This window comes from Ruditapes philippinarum, unplaced genomic scaffold, assembly GCF_026571515.1.
Source record: "Ruditapes philippinarum isolate M1 unplaced genomic scaffold, ASM2657151v2 ctg70_1_1_1_1, whole genome shotgun sequence".
Classification (NCBI taxonomy): domain Eukaryota; kingdom Metazoa; phylum Mollusca; class Bivalvia; order Venerida; family Veneridae; genus Ruditapes; species Ruditapes philippinarum.
The window spans coordinates 207,569-234,269 of record NW_026858237.1 but is presented as its reverse complement, the minus strand read 5'-3'; the positions used below and the strand labels follow the sequence as shown (position 1 = coordinate 234,269).

Sequence of the window (26,701 nt, the reverse complement as noted above, 5' to 3'; positions counted from 1 at the left end):
GTGGCAGCCTGTTTTACGCAATATGATTCAATGATCGGGCCTTACCCAAATTTGGAACATAAATAATGGAATCTATAGGTGACACCTTAGCCATTACATTTATTACACTATAGTCGTTGAAAGGATATCACGCTTTATAAGTTGTCTTTAACAGGTATATATATCTCAGTCTCAACACTTTATCATGTCTGTTTTAACTTCTATAGCTTTTATATATAAAAATTCACAGACCACGCTCCTCCAAATATGCCAAATTAATATCGCCTTGCGTCAACATCGAACCTTTCGCTCCATCTCTTGCCCTTTGGCTCCACTACTTTCGAAAAATATCGATTTACAAATTTAAGAAATCCTTCAGGAGTAATTATGTTGCACGTAGGACAAGTTCTTATTACGGGTTGATATTTTCCTAATACACTTTTTAAAGAAATCCGAAGGGTATGGCATTTTAATGGTTGGGAAGTTCAATATTCTACAAATCGTCGTTCGCTTTGTCAGGGAGAAAAGGTCTCCCGGGCTAAATATAATTTTGTTTTTGTAACAACTTAGATTATTGAAAGCCTAAAACAATCCTACATGGAAGTACATTTTCCGTTTTTTGAAAAATAAAACTTAAATGAATAACAAAACAAAAACATTAACAACATTTACAATTATCCGTTTAAATCGGCCTTCCGCTCTATCTCGGAAATGCCGTTCGCTCGTTTTACCGTACACCACAATTTTGAAGTGGAGCGACAGTTTGCCAGGCATGTCAGCATGATAGATAATCTTCCTGGGAAGATCGGAAATATATTTAGCATGATGTAGTTAACCTTAGGGCGAAAACGAAACACAAGGGATTTTAAACTACGACCATCACACATATTTTGACTGGACTGAAAATTATAATAAGTAAATGTCATTGGAAGGCCATTCACGTCCCTCACGGGTCACGAAAGGACATTCTTAATCAATGTAAGTAAGTTAAATACATACTATAAATTATGAACATATCATCCATGTAGATAAGCACCGGATGACATAAATGTGTTTTCTTAGGTATATGTAAAAATTGACCTTATTCTAAATTGAGAGATATGATATACAATTAACACATAACCTCTGTATAAGACATTAATGCTACTCTGCATACTATATATGTAAGTCCTGAGCAAAGTTATTTCAAGAACAGAACATGTGAAGCTGAAGTTTTCTAAATAAATCAACGTAAAGGATTAAAGACTTCAGGGGCAGAGTTATTTTATACCCATGTCTATGATTGTATAACTTTGAAGAGATCAACAGGAAATGCAAAATGTGTATTTAATATATAAGACTACAATTGAATAAACATAATTATGAATCTGCAAAAAGACAAAATTTTGTTAAATGGAATTGTTTTAAATATATTTACATAAATAAAGAAATTAAGACGGCATCAAGTCCATGTTTAATTATTTCTTTTGTATCTATGCTGCTTTAAATTGCCAAATGTTTTCCATGCATTTCAATATAATTCTAAGGGACGTTCTTCTTAAATGTGTAAACAATGTACAAAAATAAATAACATAAAAACAGAAACAAGGTCAGCGCATTTCATGAAGTTGAAATCGTGAATACGTTAAGTTGCAGTCATGAGTTCCTCAAGTTGAAATCATGAATTCGCGAAGTTGAATTCATGAAGTTGAAATCGTTAATTTGTTAAGTTGCAGTCATGAGTTCGTCAAGTTGAAATCGTGAATTCCCAAAGTTGAATTCATGAAGTTGAAAACGTGAATTCGTGAAATTGAAATCGTGAATTACTGAAGTTGAAATCGTTAATTCGTGAAGTAAAATCGTTAATTCACAAAGTTGAATTCGTGAAATTATAATCATGAATTCATGAAGTTGAAATCGTGAATTCGTGATGTATTAAGTTCAATGTCAAGAAAATTTGACACAAATACCTGATAACGAAACTAGTTTAACTTATCCAAACTATGTTTTTGAAATATTTATCTACAGTGAACGAATACAAATGGATCTGTCCACTATCAACAGTCTTTGAAAAGTGCTAACGTGTAAAAATTATCTTTTGACTCTGACATGTTTATTTGAGCCAAACTATTTTCCGCGAATTGTTTGTCAAAAGAATAACAACACCACAAAAAATACACAACATAAACGTTTGAATTAAAAAAGAATCAAAATAGTCAAGAAACGAGAACATGCTCGACGAGACTGATAAACTATTGAATACATAAAAAAGTTAACGGACACATAACATAGCAAACAAATCGTCTTGACTATCGTTCAGCGTAAGGTTTCCTTTATCTATTTCATTAATCTTTGAGTTGTTTTACATTAAAATAAAGTTGTTTTCTTAGCCGATTAAGTGTAGTAGGCATTTGTTTATGATTTTCCTCCTCGAAGACTTCCTCGGCAACTATTCTATGCACTTCTGTCATTATTGTTAAAAGGTCGTACCTGAAAATTAAAATTACCAGAAAAAGACATTATATTCTGAAGAAAAGTAACAAATGTAAAGGACAAAAGAAAACATACATAATATCGCATACAGTAATAAAATAAAAAATGAAATGAAATCATTAAGTATTGTAGCAGGGCGCTGACGGAATATTATACATCTTTGGCCGTTAAAGGCACGTTTTTCAAATCATAGTTCTTGAATGCTTATCATGCCTAGGAATTTCAAAACTTTTCATTTTTATTTTCGTTATTTTGTTACAATTTACAAAACAAATACCCATTTCCTTTATAGATGGACTATTATGGAGCAGAATTTGGGTATTTATTCGCTGTTTATCTTTCAATTTCTATTTATCTAATTTATATTCGTATTCATTAAATTCTTATCTATAATCATATAAATTTAAATTGATTTAAACAAGTTTAATTGCTACTTTTTAATTGACAGTTAAACATTTGTATTTTGATACTGCAGAATGTAAGGATCAATTGTTTCTACTTCTTGTTTAAACTACGTGATTAGATATTATGTTGCATACTTCTTCCTTTTCAATTTGAATAATTTAGTTTTAACTTATGATCTTGAACGTCCTTTCTTTTAAGAATACAAAGTGGGTTACATAACACTGAAATAAAATCTATACGAATGCACCTAGACGAATACGAACTGCAATAACACGAATACGAAATTACATTTGAAATTTAAATTTATACATCTGGCCGGGAACCAATATTTCCGTACAAGTCCGTAATTTCTGACGGTGTAACCGTTGAAATATTCTCTTAAAATATCCACGAAATCCAGGGTAGGACTCTCCAGTTAATTTCAAGTTCCTGCCGTCAATGTCCTACAAGCAATACGTCTAGAAATTCTGATACCAAACTACAAAACCTGGAAAAAGAAAACCCATTTTGTTGAGAATATATATGATATAAGATTGCAAATCTATAAAGAAATCATCCCATCTGCAATAGGCAGGCAGTCAAAAAAGTTGCAATTCATTCCGTTGAAGCCCAAAATCTACAGTGGCCCGATTTCTGGCCATGTTTTCGAATTTGCCAGTGATCATATTAGATGTCACAAAAACTAATTCCATGCTGAAAATGACTTTAAAGACAACCAGTCATTTAACCTTTTCCCTTATATAGACGGTGTTTTAACGGCTTTTTGCCCCCCCTTTTGAGGCCTCAGTAAAAAATGCCCTATTTAGGCCCCCAACACTGTTTTTTATTTGAGAAATGTTGTTAAAAAGGTGACCATTTTTCGGCGTGGACCCCATCAAAATAGTACTACATCAGGGGGTTTTCAGAAGGGGGGTGTGCCCCCTTCTGTTTGGGGGTTTGAAGGGGGCGGTAGTCCCCCTCATTGCCAAAAAAATTTTGGACATGTGACAGGCTAAAAATGGCCTCAGGTCAAACTCAGGGTAACTAGTAACCGGCGCTGAAAAGTGTTTTACACTATCTTAATTCATTGAGAAGTTGCAGCACTTTGAAATCAGTTTTGATGGAAAAAAAAAACAATACAAATGGTGATTTTTGGCAATTTTGGGACGTCCCCCCGTTACCATGGTCACAGAAAATTAACGATTGAGCATTCTGTTATAGAAGCTATGGTCCAGTCAACATGTGTGATAAGTTTCATGAGTATTGAAGCATTTTTCATAGTTTCATAGCAGTTTGAACTTGTAACAGGAGGCTTTTCAATGAAAACGGCCATTTTTCACAATATGCTCATGGGGTAAAAGGTTAAATCCAGAATATTCACTATATCCAAGAAATCCTTCCTGGCCATTCGAAGCTGTGTCTTACATTATTGTGGTGTGCTACCTATAAACTTGAAATAAATCGCCGCGTAGCATTGTATCCTCACACCTTGTGCTCACGGAAAATACCGAAGCGATACATGAGTTATCTCCCGTCAATAAGATTTTGCGCTAGAATTTTAGGGCAGGTACCCAGCTAGGAGACAAAAAGCAAATATTAATCACGTGGTTTCTAGTTTTTATTTGTTCTGCTGTTCTTCTTATTGAAATGAGTCAGTTTTATTTCGCTTAAGGTTGCTTAATGTTAATTATTTCATAAAGTTATTCTTATAGACTCTACATACAAATTTATTTTCAGTGTGAATCAAATGGGAATAAGAGCTGCACAAATACATTTGTAAGAAACAAGTTCGAGAAAACACCCTTTCTTTTAAATCAGTAGAAATAGCACATGTTTAAAACAAAAAGTAATTTATTGGTATCGAATATTAAATTGAACGAATTAAGATGAAGTACTGGCATTGGCTTTAGAATATTACAACTTACTATAAACATAGTAAGAAAGAATAAATAAATATTTAAGTAAAGAACTTTGATTTACCCACAAATGAATCAAATTTGTAGGAATATGATTTAAACTTAAGCAAATGAAAACAACAAGTAGTCAAATGAAAAAATACCCAAATTATGCTCCATAGACTATCCTTGCTTACAATTGCCATCATTAAAATATGACTAAAGATTTCGTAAGGAAGTCAAAATACTACATTGTTTACGTTTTACTTCCTTTATGACAAATTTCTACAAACTCATCGCTATTGTGTCATCTGATATACCCCAGCTATTACTGATGGTTTTTATAGATAGTGTGAGAGCTTTATTTTTACAATTGAAATGGCGAGAGTATTGGTCACTACTAAAAGTCATTTAACTGATCTAATCATATATATATATATATATATATATATATATATATATATATATATATATATATATATATATATATATATATATATATATATATATGTGTGTGTGTGTGTGTGTGTGTGTGTGTGTGTGTGTGTGTGTGTGTGCGTGTGTGTGTGTGTGTGTGTTTGTTGTGTATTATATTACTTCCAGTAGTCATTGATATTTAAAAATAATAATCTAATGAAAGAATTAAAGGAGCAGAAAAAACAATACACAATTGATATGTTAAAAGTTGTTATCAAAATAGTTATTAATCGACTGATGGTTTGTCTTCTCTCACGAATTTAATAGGGTTTGTTGACGAGGGATATAAACTTGTTTATATTCGTTGAATTTTATAAATTGTTTAATAAAGAAAAAATGGAGCAATTAAACATGGTTAAAAAATAAAGAGGCTAAAGAATCATTGATTACATCCTTTAAATAAAATATGGTAGGCTATGTGTCTTTATTAAATTACTTAAAAAGAAGTGAAAAGTCTAGACATTGAAGTGCTGTTAGTTATATAAGTGACCGCTCGTGTTATCAGTTATTGGTCTACTACGATAAATTACGTAAACAGTAAGTTTATGTGAGTAACTATGCGCAAATTTGCTCAGGTTTCTGTATATTTAATGTGAACATATTTTCACAATTTCTATAACATAATTTCAAAAGTATACATATACTGACAATCTTAACCGTATCATATATTTGGTACATAAGCTCAATAGAGCAATCGATTTAAAATGTATGTGTCATTGAACATTTTCCGTGACCAGGTGACATTTGATCTCGGTCGTTGATTCTTATGGTCATTTCATTTTCTGTTTTGGAAATTGTGCGGTATCAGTAATTGATCACGTGCGTTAACTTTTCAGTTACTTGTAAGTAACACAATAAATGCTTTTAGGTGTCTGGTCGCATAGATTTGACCAAAAAGTTTAATTGGCGTAAAAATTAGACAAAATACATAACAAACAAACAAAAACTTTTAGCATCTTTCTCTATTATCAACCTGTTTCGAATATGCTGTAATGTGCAGTAATTCCTATTTTGAACTAAAGTAGCTGTAATCAAGTTTAACAAAAAAGTTGACCATATCGTAATATAATTTAGACATAACAAAATTGATGTAGGATATTTTAAGCTTTTTGTCTAATTCTCAAAAACACATAGACTATACATAGACTCATAATCCATTTACAGATACGAAGATACGAATGATGTTATGGATTTCTTTCAAAACACTTCTTCACACTGGCTTCATGTCTGTATGCCAAAATTTTGGTGAATAATGATGATAATATTTACCGGTGTAAATTGATATAAGAGTATCGCAGAGGCCACATAATTAGAATTCATGTTATTCAAACCCTACATCCCCATTTTTACAATAATATATGGATATTATTCAAGTACTCGGGCTCATAACGAATTTTACCCACTTAAAATTCACATGACAAGAGACAAAGATGTACAAAATGTCTGAAAATTTGTCTGAAATATTCAATGATCAATTGATTCTAATTTCTTTTTTGAAAGGGAGAATATAAAGATATATTTTTGGATTGGTTTATGGGTTGTATTCAATACCTTTTTTTCGGAATGCAAATTATTCCAGAAAATAACTATTTCGTGTAACAATCTTAAGCGCAAATGTGTCATAATGTTGGTCATAACTTTTTCGACTTAGAAATTAACAAGATGCTTTTTATGAAACGCTGCCCAGAGGTTTCTTTTCAATTAGTTCAACAGATTGTAACAATGTACCTCCGCCTTCTTAGATGAATAACTATATATAACGATGCCTTGGTGCGAAAGGGTTGTAACTCAATATTTTGAAATTATTCAGGAGAGACAAAAAAGTTATTTACTCTTTTACATTCTAATTATTTAATACTTCTCTAATTATGGTTTTTTACAATCCTTTCGCACCAAAAAAACAAATCAAAAAATGATTAGGCGCCAAAGGGTTGTAATTAAATTTTTGCTTAAAATTATGATAAATGAAATGGGTCAAATGAACAGATCCAAGCTTAGTTGTGTTTAGTATGAACTAATTTAACATATTGCCTGGATATTTCAGTGAAAACCCTTCACATTTAATGTTTTTAAAATATAATTTCAGTCAATTTTTTTAAAGAAATTCAATTTATATATAATATTTTTTCCATGTGACACACAGTTCAGATTGTCAAACCCATCATAAGTACCAAATATGCATTAACATGTATGTTATTGCAAGAATCAAAGGTAAACTTTTCTCAATTCAAAATGTAAACTTGCATAATGACAAAACAATCTAAGGCATATTTATTTTTGTTAATATAAGCCTTTAGAAAATGAGAATACTCTCATTTTATTTTACATCTATTCTATACGTAGGCTTTTCTTAATTTGAAAATTCCTAGGATGGGCTTTTGTGTACAAATTCTTTATATCTAAGCATTATCCAGGATCTTCTTTACTATTAAGCCAAAAGTATGAGAAAGGTGATAATATATGTTTTAAGCTTCTAAGCTCATGCTATTCTTAGAACTCTGTACAGTCCCAAATTTAATTGTTTATAAATATATAATTCAGTCAGTAATTAAATGAGAAAAAATAAGGCATGCAAATAATAACAGTTACAAAATGCAATCCCCTACCCCAATAAAATTCACAGGTGTGCACACAAACGCACATACAGCTGAGGAAGTGATTAAAATCTTTAAGAATAATTTTAAACAGCAGATAGAATATATCTGATAATTTACTTTTATCTAACAGAAAACAAAGGGTCAATAACGTATTTTACTTAATATTCTTACATGACCCGCATTTTTCGTTCCTTATTGAACATAAAGAACCGAAAGTGTGCGTAATTATAAAATAAAATCACTGTTTGACATTCTATATTAAGACATGTGACTAGTTATTATACACGCAAATTAACCACTAAAATTGTGACGCGCCGAAAATGAGTACGGAAACAAATCAGACGCAATTTAGCTAAATATAAGGTACGGCAGCATTAAAATTTTATTTGTTGATGTCGTGTTAGAATCAAAATGATATATCCAAATCGCTTGATAAAATCACTGTTTGTTGATTGAATGTCCATCATTATATCACTCGGGCACTCTTAATTCAACACATCCGACCTCCAAACAGTGATTTTATTGAGCGATAACATATATTTTTTCTTAAATAATAGACCAATGCTAGACCTACATGTAGCCTGTTTACCTGTGTAATTCAACAATACATTATACTGTTAGCTTGCAGTTTAATGGAAAGTCTTTTTATTTTGTCCCATCAGCAGATGTGATGTGATTTCTCAATTTTAACACCATGACATGTTTAGTTGAGTTTTGCTTAAATTTGTGCCAGAAGAGTTGACAGTTGATTGCATTTACTACTGCTATATCCTTGAAAAGCTCAATCAAACAGGCATGCAAACAAGTTTGTAACATTTTTAATCTTTGCTCTAGGGATACAATGTTAGGTTTAGATTTTTCTATTGATACTGAGAAATCTTTTAATATTTTTTTTAAGAATTTTAGTTTTAACATCTTTTATCTACATGTAGGTTTATATTATCTACACATAAACACCTTTGTTATATTGTAAAATTTTTGTCTATACATATGTATTTGTATCTAAATCCCCTGTCACACTAGGACGGCGTTCTCATGGCGTCCAAAGAAAATTAGGAACGCCAAAGTGAGCGCAGTAAGATCGCAAACATCGCCACAGCATCGCCGTAGCATCGTAGTGGCATCGCATAGAACGCCGACAAACGGCGCGCATTTTGGACATGGTCAAAACAAACGCCGTCACTTGGCGCTCTAAAATGAGCGCAGTAGCATCGCAGTAGGGACGCAGTAGCAACTAATTAGCATATCCTACAACGCAACAGGAGCGCCGCGAAAGCGCAAAAGAAACGCCGAATGAACGCCGTGGTTATCCACGGCGCTTGTACGGAGGTTGTGCGACGTCTTTCCCGCGCTTAAACTGCGTGTGCACGGCGCTTTTACGGAGCTTTACGATTTCAACGCAGTGTGAGCGCCGCGAGAGCGTCGTATGAGCGCCGTAAATGCGCAGTGAAAGCGCAAAGAACGTCATAGAAGGGCAGTCTGAACGTAGACAATCGCCAACTAAACCGCCGTCGAAGCTCCGTGGCATCGCCATAATCGTCGTGAGGACGCAGTGAAGACGCCGTGAAGTCTTCATGACATCTACAATATCACATTTTTTATTGCGATCTCGCGGCGCTTTGTTAAATTTAACAACGACGTGCAAGCTCAGTGAAAGCACATTCTAGTGTGACAGGGCCTTAAACTTACTGTTTACAATATGTTGTCAAAGAAACATTTGTTCACATATCAAGTCAGACATTGTCTTGTAACGTAAATAAATTTTAGTACAATATTTATACAATTTGTCTTTGACAAGACATGACATTATTCCAATAGTAATACATGTAAGTGATAAAAGTTATTCATGTAAGTTTAAAACCAAATCGAGAATTGAGTTTTAATTGTATGATTTCTTTAAGTTATTTTAACATTTAGTAATTAAAAAGGCATCGAAACACGAGGCTGTCGGATTTGATGTTTTGATGTTCTTTCTTCCTTGTATCTTAGGCAAAAATAAAAACACATTCCCAGTCATCCAAGAAAAATGTACAAAATGTATAAGTATCTGAATATGACTTTACTACTGTTATCTCTTTCCCTGTCTCTTTCGCTGTCGTCACAATATGTAAAAACCAGAAAAAATGACCCAGTTAACAAGCAAGTGCATGTGTATGTAATGCTATGCAATTTAACTCTGACATGTTTTCAAAAGTCTCCAAAATATGATTCAATCATAATAAATTGTATGAAAATTTGTTGTAATAAATTTATTTTGAGTTACGGTTATTTCATTTTCGTAAAACCAAAATAGGTCCATTACTTTTTCTTGCTTTTTTTGCAAACAATGCAACATTAAACCAATGACAATTTTTGTGTTGAGAAAAAATCACTATAATAGTACTCTTAGTCAAATAAAGCAATGTACTATGATATTGTTTCTTTTACAAGCATTGGAATTGATTTATGTTTGAAATATGTGTAAGTTATTCAAATTCTTCTATAATGTCTGAATGAAAGCTTAAAAATGATGTAAATAACAAGGAATCAGAAGCTGAGATTGTTTTATAGCCTTGTCAATTAGTTTGAAAGAAATAATCCACTAAATATTTCACAGAATATGATAAAAGATATTGAGATACAACTGTTTTGCACTAGGTTTTATTCAAAAAAATATCAAAATGTTTGTGCGAAACGTTTGTAACTTAATGTGAAAACTGTTTCGCACCAACAAAATATATCTGTTTGAGTTACAACTGTTGGACAAATTAACTTTTTTGTAGTTAAATTTTAGCTTTCAAGTTGGATATTTTTACAACATGTGTATATATTGCTCTTACATTGAAAAAAAATCCATAAAACCATTTTCGGTGAAATTATGAGTTAAAACCCTTTCGCACCAAGGCATCGATAAGTCTAATTCTAAATTTTCGTATAAAAACGACAACAGTTTAAGGAAATAACCGAATTTTATGAAAGTCTATTTTGAAGATTTATTTCTTGAAGAAATCTTTTGAATTTGCATCTCTGTCTCCATCATACCTAGGTGGAACTAAAAATTGTCACACGTGTCGAATAGGGAGAATGCAGTAGTTTATATACGAGGGTTGTCCAAAAAAAATTTGGAGCTATTACCTTAAGTTCATTTTTTACACTTTGTAGATTGTCCTGGATATAATTTTGATATAATATATGTCCGTGAGATAACACAATTATCGTTAAAGGTATCAACTTAAACACTTTTTATGTATATAGATATCACTGAGTATCTTAATTTCTCTGTTCTTGATGTAAGATAACTAATTAAAATAATGAATATACGAGTATTTAAGTTGATACCTTTAACAAAGTTTCCTGTTAATACTCTTTATGGTTTAACAGTTTAGTCCCGGACGAAGTTCAAAAAGTACAAATAAGCAAAGGGCAAAAACTCTAATATAACGGTTCTTTTGCACTTTACTTCTACTCAATGGAATTTATCTACCTAAAACGTTTCTGACGTTTTCGAGTTATGATTATTTTCTCTGCACTTTTGTTAATGATGTTCATCTACCTACAAATGTTCTTAAAAATATTTTTTGTCGTTTTATATTAATGCCCCGGACAATGTTCAAAGTGCAAAAACAAAACAAAGCGCAATAACTCCAAAATAAGGCATGGCAGAGCTACATTCTTCTGCACAAAAGCTCTACTGAAATCTATTAACTTACAACGTTTCTTGTAAATACCCCTTGTCGTTTTAGAGTTATGTAAGGGACTAAGTTCAAAGTTTAAAAAAGGGCAATAACTCAAACATAAGCCAACGCAGAGTTACATTTTATCAGCAATGCCCTTTTTACTCAAGAGATCTATTTATTTTTAAAGTTTCTTGTTAATTCCTGTTGTCGTTTTAAAGTTATGACCCGGCCAAAGTTCAAAGTGTACAAAACAAAAGGCCATGATAAGGCAAAATTAGGCAAGGCAGAGTAACAGGTTTTTTGAGGTTTGTTTTGTTTTTTGTGGCACTGCATTCCTACTTCATGAGTTTTATCAGAAGTTCTTGGTAATTGCTCTTGTTGTTTTAGAGTTAAGACCTGGACAAAGTTCAAAGTGTAAAAAATAACAACAAAAGGCAATGACTCTAATGGCGGAGTTAGGGTTTTTATGTACTGCACAACTTTCAAAGTGTAACAATGAACATAGGCTAATAACTCCAAAAGTAAGGAAGGGTGCGGATTAAGGTTCTTCTGCTCTGCACTTCTTCTCATTCAGATGCATCTACCTACGAATTTTAAAGTTAATACCCTTTATAGTTCTCAATTTATGTCTCAGATAAAGTTCAAAGTGTACAAATTACCAAAGGTCAAAAATCCAAAATTTGTCAAGGCACAGTTACGATTATTTTGTACTACACTTCTACTTAATGAGATCTATCAACCTACAAAGTTTCTTGTTAATACCCCTTGTTGTTTTAAAGTTAAGTCCTTGACATAGTTCAAAAAGTAAAATAAGCATAACGGTTCTTTTGACTTTTACTCAAAGAGTTATATCTACCTACAAAGCTTCCGTAAACAATCAAATGACAGTGACAAAATAAGGCAACACAGAGTTATTTTTTACATTGCACGTCTCTCAATGAGATCTATCTACCTACGAAAATTACAAAACAAAGGGCAATAACTCCAAAATTAAGCAAGAAAAGTAACAGTTTTGTTTTGCATTCAACTTCTACTTCATTAAGCCTATCTACTTACAAAGGTTCTTGTTAATATCCATTGTTGTTTTAGTGTTAAAACCTGGACGAAGTTCAAAGTATAAAAACAAGCAAAGGGCAAAGACTTCAAAATTGGCAAGTCAGAGTTATGAATTTTTGCACTTCACTTCTACTCAATGAGAACTATCAACCTACAAAGTCTCTTGTAAATACCGTTGTTTTAGAGTTATGTCCCGGACAAAGATCAAAGAGTAAAAAAAAACAAATGGCAAAAACTCCAAAATTAGGCAACGCAGGGTGATGATTCTTTTGCACTGCACTTTAAATAAATAAGATTTATTAACTTACACAGTTTCTTGTTAATACCCCTTGTTGTTTCAAGGTAATGTCCCAAAGTTCAAAGTGTAAAACAACGGAGGGCCATAACTCCAAAATTAGGCATGGCAGAGTAACAGTTTTTCTGTACTGCACTTCTACTCAATAACATCTATTGTCCTACAAAGGTTCTTGATTTGTATCAATTTGCATTATATGTACATTACAATATACTTTTCTGTATTAATTAAAACATTGCTTTTGAAGGGCAGATGATTATCTTGACGGGTTTTAATACTACAAGAAAATGGGACAGGATAATCTTTATAGGTTCTGTATTAAGAAATCATATTCATGAAATGAATGATCTCTGTATTTAAAATACAACTACACATAATAATGAATACATGAAGAAACAATGACCGTAAAATTTTTTTACATGACATTGTAATACCGAAGGCTGTCTGTAATAAGTAACAGGATTTTTATGTAGATAAAGCAGTGCTCCTGTCAAATGGACAGTATTACGCAATATAATTGGGCAATAAAGATAAACTGAGCTACGATGGCTTTGCCTTTTTGTTACCAAAAAGATGTCTTATACTAGGTCACACTCGCAACCTACATCTGATTAAAACGCCCGATTTCAAAGATTAAGTAATGACATGATCCAAATGTTAGCATTGACATGATCATTATATTTTTCGGAAGTTTATTCACGGGGAGACAAAAAGGGGATAGTTCTCGAAAGAACAAACATTATGGACCACGTTGAATTTATATTGACTTTCTCACAGATGTTGACAATGTATTTGTAAAGCAATCAGTTAATAAAACTGGTATTGATAACTAAAACCATAGTATACAAATTATATAAAATCGTGGTAAAGTGTTTATATCCAAAATAAGCATATCTTTTTGATCCATTATGTTTTGTTTACGTTACGGAAGTATAACTGCATTTTAACATTATTTAACATTTAATCTATAACGTTGCGCTGATTGAGCAAGCATGGAAGGGTGGTAGATAAATAAGGAAGAAAGAATGAACAAACGGACAAATGGTTGGACGAAAGTGTGTATATAAGTGATTCCAACATTAATCCTTTCAGTTTTAAATGGAAGAGGAATAACTAACATAACTCACTAATCAACATGTATGAAACGTTAGTGCTTACTGGTGTGCATGTTTTTGTAATTGTTCGCACAGCGTTTGAATATAGGCCGATCCTTCTTTCTTTCTGAAAGACACGTATCCAGAAGTTGTAGAGAAACCGAGTAGAAAATCAGCTTCATCTGGAATCGATCCTTCTTTAAATGTCCTGTTCCCGTCACCGTCTACTTGCCACCCTTAGAGAAAAATTGATTTGGTCAGAACAAAGGGTTAATGTGCAAGGGGATGCTTAATTAAAAAAACAAAATAAGACGACATGATATAGTAAACATAATGAGAGAGGATATGTTGGTATGTAGTTTCAAACCTAGTTATTATAACAATATTTAATAAAATATTGCAAAAACACTGCTTTCAAAAATAATAACAATTATGACAGAGTTACAACGTCCTTGGCCTAAACAAAATTTGCAGGAAACTATAAATCAAACTATATAACGCAGGGTATTATTTGTTACAGGGTATATTTCTGCAAAACTGCTTATAAGACTAACTTGCCTATGATGGTCAACATATATTTCAAATTGAACACTTATCTTTAATGTTCTTTGAGAAAGTAAATATTCTAAGTAAAAGGGAAAGTATGCTGACCTTTAATCCAGTCTGTACAAATAACAAAATATAGCTGAATATTTTGTATACCAGCAGGCAATGAAGGAAGAGCTCAAAATCACAAACTATACATTATTGAAGTTCGCAACGTACTTTAACATTTATGATGCATTTATATCGTTGTGAATTCAAACAGAACAATTTGTAAGTCCGAATACAGTTTTACGGGTATCTTATAAAGTGTAAAATCAAATCAAATAACACAAAAAAACATTTGTTCCCCAGAAAATATTTTAACAATTTAGCCACGTCCTTAATAAAAAGAAATATAAACTAGAAATGTGTCCATAGGACACGGGTGCCCCCATACTCAACCGTTGAAAACACAAGGTGAATTGGAAATGTTTCTAATTCAAGGGCAATAACTCTAATAGCAATAAATCCACACAAAAATACACATGCTTATCAACATGCCAGTGACGTTTCATAACTGTAGGTCAAATATTTTTTAATTACATGCGACACAAGTTGAAAATTGCAATTTTTTCCTTAGTAAAGGGCAATTACTCTAAAAATACTAAAAATATCCACACGAAAATACCCAGGTGCATAACTACACATGCTGAACAACATTCTCGTAGGTTTTCATGACTAGGTCAAATACGTTTTTAGTTACGTGCGACACAAGTTGAAAATTTGAAATGTTTACTAATTCAAGGGCTATAACTCTAAAATACTATATATATGGACGAAAAATACCCAGGTGCACAATTACACATGCTGATCAACATTCCTGTAAGGTTTCATATATCTAGGTCAAATATGTTTTGAGTTACGTGCAACACAAGTTGCAAATTTTTACTAAGTCAAGGGCAATAACTCTAATAATACTAAATACTTGATCAACATTCCTGTAAGGTTTAATGACTCTAGGACAATTACTTTTTGAGGTACGTGCGACACAAAAAGAGAACAGACGGACAACATTTGGGGTTTATGTGCTTTTCCTTTGATCTTTATGTTGCATGTTTGCCCCCATACACTAGTATAATTACCACATAAACTTGTCAGTTAATGGTATTTCCTTCTTTTATTAACTAAAATTATGGACGGAATGAAACTCATAGACCATTGGATGTTCGCCCGGACGGACAAGGGTAAATCTAAATCAAATAAGCTTCCGTTAATTGAGATCTGTTATAGCTTATTTGTATAATTAGTCGATGTTTAAACAATACTTTGATAATATGAAATTGAAAATAAGACAAGTGTCTATATTTGATATGATCAATCGAACATGTACTAAACTATTATTAATGATCGAAAACTCACCACCCATACGTTTACTCCCCTGACACGCTTGAAAGAAAAAGAGTTTTGGTTTTCCTGCAAGCTTTTTGCAATTTGTCGCTCGAAAAAAGCTAGTAATTTTTTCAATCGTAGCACACTCAGTGTCACAACAAACAACTTCGTCTTCTTTTCCATGCGATAAGATACAGCAGACAAAGCAATCCATTTGATTGTGATCCATTTTAGCATAGTCCTCCAAAATTGATAACATCTGTGTTTTACTTTTATCCTTTTCTGACTTAACATTGAATTTTAGTCCAGTGAATACTTTAAACAGACGTGCTGAAATAGTAAAAACGTTACTCGTAGTGTATGATAAATATTTTTTTCAGTTCACACCTTCAAAATCTAATCAATTAACGGAAAGTGTTTAGATCAAAACAAAAATCATTTTTTGATTAAATTCCAATGCAATTCGTTTTCAAAATTTCTTTATTAAATTGTATTCAAATTAGATTTCTAACAAATATGGACAATTTCAATAAATAAGCTAGTTATGTTCATATAAAAATAGCAAACGTAATCGTAAAAAACATAGTGTAGATAATTGAAAAGAAAAAAGTCCTAATCCTTATCTTAGTGTCAAAGCAATATTTTGAAAATAATAAGTTAATGATATACCTTCATCTTTATCAGATCCATCTCTGTCTAATTTGGGGTTGTTAAATTTCATGTTGTTTATTATCAAACACCATCCTATCAGACAAGTAATAACGTTTCTTGTACATAGACGTATAAATAAAAACGAATTAACAATTGAATGTAAGTTTAAAGCATTTTTCAACTGCTTAAAATCCCATTAAAACTTAGACATGCTATCATCTTATCTATAACAAAACTTTCTGCTATCCTCTTACAGTTGCTTAAACAATACTTATTGCCACAAAGATAACATTGTTACTCTAACAAAAGGATTGCACAAAGCATTTACCTTTGCGGAAGCCATCGATAAAGGCTAGCTTCACCAAAGTTTGCCTAGTAAATATTCAAGGTATCAGGCAATAAATAAAGGCACTGTAAGCAGGACTATGAAAGTCATCTTTAAGCACCGTTGACCTTGACTTTGATCTGATAATTAACTTCCACCAATTTTTTTTTATCTCAGCATACCTAAATATTGACCTTGACCAAAATGAGAGTAACTTAAAACTCGAACTAAAAGGACATACAAAAGTACTTTCCTACCAAATAATAAATTATCCAGTCAATAGCAAGATTTTATACTAGTAACATTGACTTAACTTAAACTACAATTTCATTACGAAAAAAGTAAAATATCCTAAGGTATGTTCTTACTTAATATGAAAAGCATTTGGCAATAGATAAAACAATTGGACACACATTATTAAACATTATTATGATATCTCAATAAATACTAAAGCAGTGCAGAATAATGGTTCTTAACCATTACGTTTTCCTTCTCTGGTCTCTTTTCGATTTTAATTTGTTCAATACTTATCAATTCATCCTTTATGGACGGACGGACGTTTTTGCCAAAGCTTATCAATGGGGTTATCCGATAGACTTCTTATGATGATTTATTATCAGACCATTAACCTTTTTCAGTCTACAACATCATGTTAATCCCCGAAAAAACAATTTGAAAGGAAATGGAGCTTATAACCATCAGCCTCTTAGCCTCTTTATAGCTTCTGTGTATGCACAACCAAACGAGCTTAAGGAATGACTCACAAGGCTACGACTATATGCTCTCCTATCTTTTAGGATGATTAAAAAAGCAAAGTTACTCAATACATTCATTGTCACCTCTTATTTCTTTCTCCATTTGGTATTCTTCGAAAATACCTACAATAAAAAAACTCCTGTACAAAAATGTTAAACATGTTTTTAAGTTTAAACAAAAATTGTACAAAGCATATGACCTCCATATTCATGTTTATTTGACTTGTCTTCTCCAGTGTTAACACACACTTTACAACCAACAAAATGTTCTATAAAGTACAAAATGGTTTCCTAAAAAAAGGTCTTGTAAACCCCGATTTCTAAAGTAATTAGATGACATTTTGCAATCTGTCAACGTAAAACGACAAGCTGACCTTAAACTTCTTAATTTCTCAAAAGCTTTTGACAAAAACAACCATGAATGATTCCTGTGTAAGCTGCATTTCTATAGTAAGGCAACGGAGTAACATTCAAACGGATTAAGTCTTTCTGAGACAAGAGGTCAAAACATGGAGCAGTCAATTTATCTTAGTCAACTTCTTTGTTGTCTCCAAGGTTGAAGTCCTAGAACCTCTATTATTTCTTATCTATATATCAAATGATCTTTTTAACTTCTCTATTACTTTCAAGTAAGACTATTTGCACACAACACTGCTGTGAATCTTTATATTACTATCGCATCTCACTGTTATCACCTTAGTGGGGCAGGACATCTATAAAATAGTGCAAATGGTGATAAAAGCATGAAACTTTCAGGAAATCATCTTTAGACCATGTAGATTTCAAAAGTGAAGTGGGTCTAAATATCTCTGCCCATTCAAGATGGCCGCCATTTTCAAGATGGCCACTATTTACATTTGACCTACATAATAGCTCATTCATTCCATTTTTTTGTAACCTGAAACTTACACCAAAAGCTTCATATAGTTTCTCTTTTTCAAAACTTTAAATCTTAAAAATATCAATTTTATACCTCTTTCATACCTCTTCCAAATCCAAGATGGCGACCCAAATGGCCGTCGATTTTGGGCAAAACTATTATCATTTTTAAAGTATATTTTGTTGCACAAATTATATCTATTATGATAAAAAATGTGTTTAAACATATCAGAAATAATCAAATTATATGTTAATCTCAATGAAAGTAAACATTTTAAAAGATTTTATCTTAAAAATATATTAGGAAAAATATTAAGAAAAATTCAATTGTTTGCATATTTTTTAAATATGATTTACCCCTATGTCCACTCCAAGTTTTTGTTTGTTGCCTTCTGGGTACCCTACTTGAGTGTGTTTTGGGCCGCGTCCTGTGAACGTTGCCTTCGCCTTGTTGATTTTCATTCTTGTTTTTTTCTAAATAAGTGTACAAAGTTAAAAAAGTTACTTTATATCTTTAACTGCTGTATTTTATACCATAATTGTTACAGATAAATGACATAGGTAAGTTATAGAAAGAGCATCGAAACACAAATTTGTACGAGAAGGCGTAGTCCCCGAGTATTAATCAGATTGCCGAGTGTGTTGATGTTCTTTTTCTTTTGTATCATAGTCGAAGCATAAAAACACGTTCCCTGATGTCACAATATGAAACCCAAGAAAAATGTAACAAATATCAGACCATTAATCCTTTTCAGTCTACAACATCATGTTAATCTCCGAAAAAACAATTTGAAAGGAAATTGAGCTTGTAACGATCAGCCTCTTAGCCTCCTTATAGCTTCTGTGTATGCACAACCAAACGAGCTAAAGGAATGACTCACAAGGCTTCGACTATATGCTCTCAATCTTTTAGGATGATTAAAAAAGCAAAGCTACTCAATACATTCATTGTCACCTCTTATATTGTTCTCCATTTGGTATTCTTCTAAAGTACCTACAATAACAAACTCCAGTAAGATAATGTTAAACATGTTTTTAAGTTTAAACAAAAAATGTACAAAGCATATGACCTCCATATTCATGTTTATTTGACTTGTCTTCTCCAGTTTTAACACACACTTTACAACCAACAAAATGTTCTATGAATTACAAAATGGTTTCCTAAAAAAGGTCTTGTAAACCCCGATTTTTAAAGTAATTAGATGACATCTTGCAATCTGTCAAAGTAAAACGTCAAGCTGACCTTAAACTTCTTAATTTCTCAAAAACGTTTGACAAAAACAAACATGAATAATTCCTGTGTAAGCTGCACTTCTATAGTAAGGTATCGGAGTAACATTCAAACGGATTAAGTCTTTCTGAGACAATAGGTCAAAACATGGAGCAGTAAATTTATATTAGTCAACTTCTTTGTTGTCTCCATGGGTGAAGTCCTAGAACCTCTATTATTTCTTATATATATATCAAATGATCTTTTTAACTTCTCTAATTACTTTCAAGTAAGACTATTTGCACACAACACTGCTGTGAATCTTTATATTACTATCGCATCTCACTGTTACCACCTTAGTGGGGCGGGACATCTATAAAATAGTGCAAATGGTGATAAAAGCATGAAACTTTCAGGAAATCATCTTTAGACCATGTAGATTTCAAAAGTGAAGTGGGTCTAAATATCTCTGCCCATTCAAGATGGCCACTATTTACGTTTGACCTACATAATAGCTCATTCATTCCATTTTTTGTAAAGACCTGAAACTAACACCAAAAGCTTCATATAGTTTTTCTTTTTCAAAACTTTAAATCTAAAAAATATCACTTTTATACCTCTTTCATACCTCTTCCAAATCCAAGATGGCGACCCAAATGGCCGTCGATTTTGGGCAAAACTATTATCATTTTTAAAGTATATTTTGTTGCACAAATTATATCTATTATGATAAAAAAATGTGTTTTAACATATCAGAAATAATCAAATTATATGTTAATCTCAATAAAAGTAAACATTTTAAAAGATTTTATCTTAAAAATATATTAGGAAAAGATTAAGAAAAATTCAAATTTTTGGATATTTTTTTTATTTGATTTACCCTTATTTCCACTCCAAGTATTTGTTTGTTGCCTTATCGGTACCCTACTTGAGTGTGTTTGGGGCTGCGTCATGTGAACGTTGCCTTCGCCTTGTTGATTTTCATTCTTGTTTTTTTCTAAATAAGTGCACAAAATTAAAAAAAGTTACTTTATATCTTTAACTGTATTTTATACCATAATTGTTATAGATAAATGACATAGATAAGTTATAGAAAGAGCATCGAAACACAAATTTGTACGAGAAGGCATAGCCCCCGAGTTTTAATCAGATTGCCAAATGTGTTGATGTTCCTTCTCTTTTGTATCATAGTCAAAGCATAAAAACACGTTCCCTGATGTCACAATATGAAACCCAAGAAAAAAGTAACAAATAAACGAGCATATGTATATGATATTTCTATTGCTTTCCCTTTCTCTGTCGTCACAATAAGTAAACCCAAGCAAAAAATTAGCCAATAAATGGGCATGCTCTGAGGTGCGATTAAGTAATACCTGCACTCCAGTTAACGCACTGTGCATGTTTATCTATACGATATAACTGTGACACATTTTTCAACAGAAATGTCCCCTAACTATGATACAATTTCATTCTATTTCTTTGCTTTTTTATTTTTCTATGAGTCGTATGCAAATGTTTCAACCTAAAATGTACTTTTTATTGGATGAAGGTTGTTTTGACTTCCTTCGAGTCAAATGAGTGAGCAATAAATGCAAATACAAACATGTGTACATTCAATTATTAAATTTGGTTGCATAATTATTCTGTTTCAATTTATTTGATATTATATATTAACCATTAATTGAAAAAGACATAGTTATAAGAGGGCAATAGATTAACTAAAGGTGCTTACAGTAGCAAACATGTACATGAATCTTAGGTACAAAAGGTAGTCCATAAACGCATATTTTTGACTCCTTCACAATTTTATATTAATAATAAACATGGTTGAAACGTCAACAAAATGTTTTGTTGTTTTTTTTCATTTAATGTCTGAACATACATAGCAAAAATAACGCTACTGCCACATCACATTATCTATGTGATGTGAAACAGATATATCAATGATATGGCCTGGCCTGCATGCAGTTTTTAGTTGGGACGTAGTGTACATACAAACCCGAAATTACCAACAATATAGGGTTACGTCCGCTGCAGTGACGTTTCATCACCACTTATTATGCTTTATTGTATTTCTACATTTTTCAAGGAAGTTGAATTTATAGTGATCACCCGACCGTGAAACACGCAAAACCGCCGCGAGAGAATACTAGTGCTCTGTATTTTTAAAAACTTTGATTTATTGCGAATAGAAGAGGAAAACAGAAATTTATTTTTTAAAAATCATGTGTAATTTCGCTTGAATTAGGGTATTAGAAATGTAGCTGATATAATTTGAAAGGTCGAGTTATTCTATGAATGGAGAAAGTAATTGGTTCATAGTAGTTCTATGAATGGAGAAAAGCGATTGATGTATTCAACTTACTCATCCGTTCCTTATCATCACATTTTTTGTATGATATCCCAGCAACTTTTGAGAAAGACAATTTTTATCGAATAAATTTTGTAGTGTATAATTGCAAAGTGAATATTGAAATAGGAATAGCCAGAGATGTACATTGTAGCTACTCTATGCCTCTCGATATTTTAGCCTACAGTAATTAGATGAATCCGACAACTTCCTATTTACTTTATAACCTACTTGACAAGCATATCAGCCATTTTAGCCAATAAGGTAAGTTTAAAAGCAAATTATGTTATGAATTTGATGAAAAATAATGATAAGTTTATTTATTTATGTCTATTCGTTCCCGAGGACTAAAACTTTCGTTAATAATTTCGAAGTAATTTGAGAGATCTCGAATCTTCCGTCCCCAAGACATTTCGACCCTACTGTAGCCTAGTCTGCAAAACCGACATATTTTACAAATTGATATTACACAGATGTCTACCTTTACTGGGAATACCGGCATATACACTTACAATTTGTTGGTCTTGTCACGACCGTAACGTATCTACCAAATTGGGCACATTCTTAAATATTTCAGAATAATTTTATTTTTATCTTTCATGTTTATACATTTAAAATATTCAATGAATTAAGGGATCCTATGAAAGATTAGAAAAAAATTGATTTAACCCCCAATATGAGCCATTTAGCTGTTAAGTTTAGCCCCTGAAAATACTGCAGATCTTGTGTAATTGAGACATTAGAGGAAGAAGCATTGTCCTATTATTTCTGACTGAGCTCTTATTGATTGCTAATTGATTCCTCATACCCACAAATGACAACGAGCATTATTGTCATTTTTTAGCACCTAGTGTTTTCCCCTTTTTACAGCCGAATAAAGGCTGTTTAACCTAGCCCAAAAAGGTATATTTTCACCTGAAAATGAAAATATTTTCCCCTAACACCCTTTGCACATTCTTCACCAGAACGATGACTTAATATCAGTTGACTTATATCAACAGAATAGCTTCTGCTATTACCATGCATGTTAAAGGAACTCTACTGATGTTTAAAAGCCTAAAAACATAACATTTGAATTTTTTACATACATGAGCTGGGGCACTTTAAACAGAAATATATGCAAAGATAGTTAAGAAATATACTTTGAAATCAATTGAACGTATTTTTATGCTTTTTAGCCCGATTTGAGTGAAAAGCGTTTAAACGCTTTTTATTTTGGGTCATTATTTTACAATTTGAATAATTATTCTGGAAAAACGAAGTGAGCTTAATGATCTGAAAGTTTGCACAAAATTAGTTGTCTAAACTTACATCAAATGATATATATATTGAAAAAACATTTTCAGTCTCATCATGTCAAAATACCTCAGTGGAATCCCTTTAAATTGAATAAGAATTGATTTTTTTAAAGGTATCGGTAATTCCATTCTCAGTGGGTGGAATTTGATATTCCCCTTTTCTGATTTATTAAGCTATATTTTCCCCTTCAGAAAGCCACAGGTTGTTTTGAAAATTGAAAAGAAAATCACTGCCACCATGATAATTGTTAACCTGAAAAATCTTGAGGCACTGAATGGGATTTGAACCCAGGCCTCTTGATTACAAAGCAGAAACTGAAATTGTTTAGTTTGCATTGCTAATCTACAAACTAAAATAGTCCAAGGCTTGTTCATATATAGTACTGCCTAAAAAAAAAAGAGTCAGTGCATGAACACAGTTGATTATAGTGTTAGTTAAGATCATACGTTAAATATTTCTGTCAATTGGCATTAAGATACTGCCTATGACAGTCGTTTTCCTTTGCTGAAAATGATCACTTAAATGAAATATCATAGTATGTTGTATTAAGGTGGTACAAATAAATCCTACAGGGCATTACAATGAACTGCAAAATTTAGAATACAGTTAAGTTGCCTTGAACAAGACCTCAATATGAGTTGGCAAAATTTACAATAAAGTTCATCCTTATAAACATTGTTTAAATTTTGATTATTCAAGATTGAAACAAATGAATATATTCAATAGCAAAGCACAGATGTGAAGTACTTGTTTCACCACCAAATGATTTAAATATGTATAGAAATGATTCCCTACCCTTTGATTGACAATTATTTCTGCTAAGTGTGTCTCAATTGCTAGGATCTGCTTAATTGACAGGCTGTTTTTTTAAGTTTGAAGGGAAAATCTTTGAAACATTTATATTGGTTATCAAACTAACCATTATTTACATTTATTTGTTACTTTTAGCCAATAAATAATCATACCTTTAAATAGTATGCGGTCTAGACAAATAAATTGTATACTGTCTGAACATATGTGACAGAAAAATATCACAAAAAAGGACTTTAGTATAACTATGAGTATTTATTAAAGAAACTGTATTTCAAATATATTTAAATAGTGTTATTGAAAGTCATTTTGTAATGCATTAATTGTTGTTGCATTTTTTTAAGGTGGACATGTTTCACTGTCAAGCAAATGAAGATAAGCCTCACAGTCTGTGGGAATCTCCAGTTTCCAGATGTAATGATTATAACTGTATAGGCACCATGAACACTAGGGACTAGTTGAATTATTTTAGAGGAGTAGTCTGAGTGAGCACTTAAGTTGAATCCCCTGTAAATAGTTAAGAGCCAGTCATGAACATTGTGTTGAAGGAAAATGTTAAATCTAGTTGTTTTGGCTTCAAACGAAACCATCAAACTTACCCAGCAGTGATAAATTAAATCAATTAAATCAATTGTAATATTTTGACTGATTTCCCCAAAAGTTTCCATGAATTGAAGCTCCTGGGACATATGACTGCACATTCCAAAATCTTAAAAAATATTGTGAATTATTTAATTTCACCCATGAAATATGGTGCTATATCAGTCAAATATATTTCATATTTGTAAAAAATAAATATGAAATATAAATATGAAAGTGGGTGGAGTCAAAACTCATATTTATTTTAGGGGACTTCTTTCGCCATCTTGTTTACAAAATCTGATAAATAAATAACAACTTTTTGTTGAATTTCGATTTGAAAACTATCTAGAATGATAGAAAATGGTTTAACTAAGAAAATAAATCCGAACACCAATATCTTTAATTCAGTCATTAAAGCTGTACAGACTTTTAAAGAGTTGTTTACGTGACGCCACAAGGTAGCGCTAAATATCGCGTGCAAAACAAGACAATAATTATATTACTGCGCGCTGTACAATCGCAGTTGCGTAACAAGCAAGGGGGTTCGCTACCATTTCTTCTTTGATAATGAAATTAAATAAAAAGATTAATTTTTCGTTTTTGTGAAATATAGTGTATATTTTCATTCAACATGATAAAATGCCACATATTTTTACTCGCCGTCACTCAAACAAAAATATCCTGTTAATGTTTAGCAATGTTGTGTTAATACATTCAGAGCTAGCATACTTCATAAGTTATAACATGTATCTTAGCTTGCCTGGTTTAAAGAGTAACAAACCTGAGAATTGAAACTAGAATAAATTGTTGTTATTAGTTTCCTTCTGTTTTCACCAATAGGGGAATAAAGGCTGACCCCCTTTCTGTATGTCAACGAAATCTGAATTCTGATATTACTCAAAAGTTACAAAAGCAAGGTTCATCATACTGGTATCTGATATAGAACCATACGGAGATTTAGCATGTTATTATAATTTATGCTTAACCACCTGTCTGTATGGACACAAGTAATATTATGGATAAATATCCGTGTTCATTCCATACTTGTTCTTATGGGGAAAAAGATAACTTATGGGAGGAAATATGTTTTTTGTGTGTTTTTGTTGTTGATAATTAAAATGATTTAAGAAAAAACCCACATTGTGAACTTCTGCCCTTCACACTCTTATCCGGATTATGAATATAACTAGACACGTATTAAAGGGATTTTATGTAAACAAAAGTCATTGAAACCTTTGAGAGAAAGTGCAGTGTTCAAGAAACATAACTCTACCTTGCTTCATGTTTTAATTATCTCCCTTAAGTTAAAAAAGTTTATTCCAAACTATCACTGAAAATACACTCCGTTGTACAGACCATAACTACATTCCTTAGTTTTTTAATTATCTCCCTTTATAATACATGTTCTTAATTATGCTTGTCCTGAGAAACACTGGTAAAGAGTTGATGGAATTTGATTAAAATTTTGCACAGCGAAAACATTCAAGTGAAAGGAAGTGTATTTCCAAAGAACCATATTTTTTTCTAGCTTAATTTTAAAATTATCATCTCTTATAATACATAAACATTTAAAATATTGGTTGTCTGGAGTAAACCTTTTCAATGATATCTCACTCAAACTAAATACAGTTGTAGGGACTAGTGCGCAGAAGTGCTGTATCAAATAACCAAAATTCTACATTACTTAGTTTTTGCATTATCTCCGTTTTTATTACTTCATGATACTTGTTCAGAAAGAGGATTAGAATATTAAAGAAATTTGATTGAAACTTCATACAGTGAAAGAGATTAGCATGAGAAGTGCAGTGAACAAAAGCCATCATAAGTTCTAATGACATGGCCACATTCATATATTGTGATGCAAAAATATTGACCATTTGAGTTTTTTCTTGATACTGGTACAGAAAATTTGATATATTTATATCACAATTGATTATTTTGTCATAGCTTTGTCTCCCTTTATTATGTGATGTGTTAAAATAGTCTCGCTTGCAGTTTCCTCAAGTAGCTCTTATTTCATT

General features: G+C 31.8%; 1 protein-coding gene across 1 annotated transcript; it reads right to left on the bottom strand.

Moving 5' to 3' along the window:
- Positions 1 to 714: 714 nt before the first annotated feature.
- Positions 715 to 16,637, bottom strand: LOC132752568 (caspase-3-like). The gene is made up of 4 exons (XM_060742907.1): positions 16,489 to 16,637; positions 15,850 to 16,149; positions 13,970 to 14,141; positions 715 to 2,448 (listed from the first exon to the last, which is right to left on the bottom strand). The coding sequence occupies exons 1-4, from the start codon at positions 16,538 to 16,540 to the stop codon at positions 2,304 to 2,306; spliced, it is 669 nt and encodes a 222-aa protein (XP_060598890.1). The 5' UTR covers positions 16,541 to 16,637; the 3' UTR covers positions 715 to 2,303.
- Between the last annotated feature and the right edge of the window lie 10,064 nt (positions 16,638 to 26,701).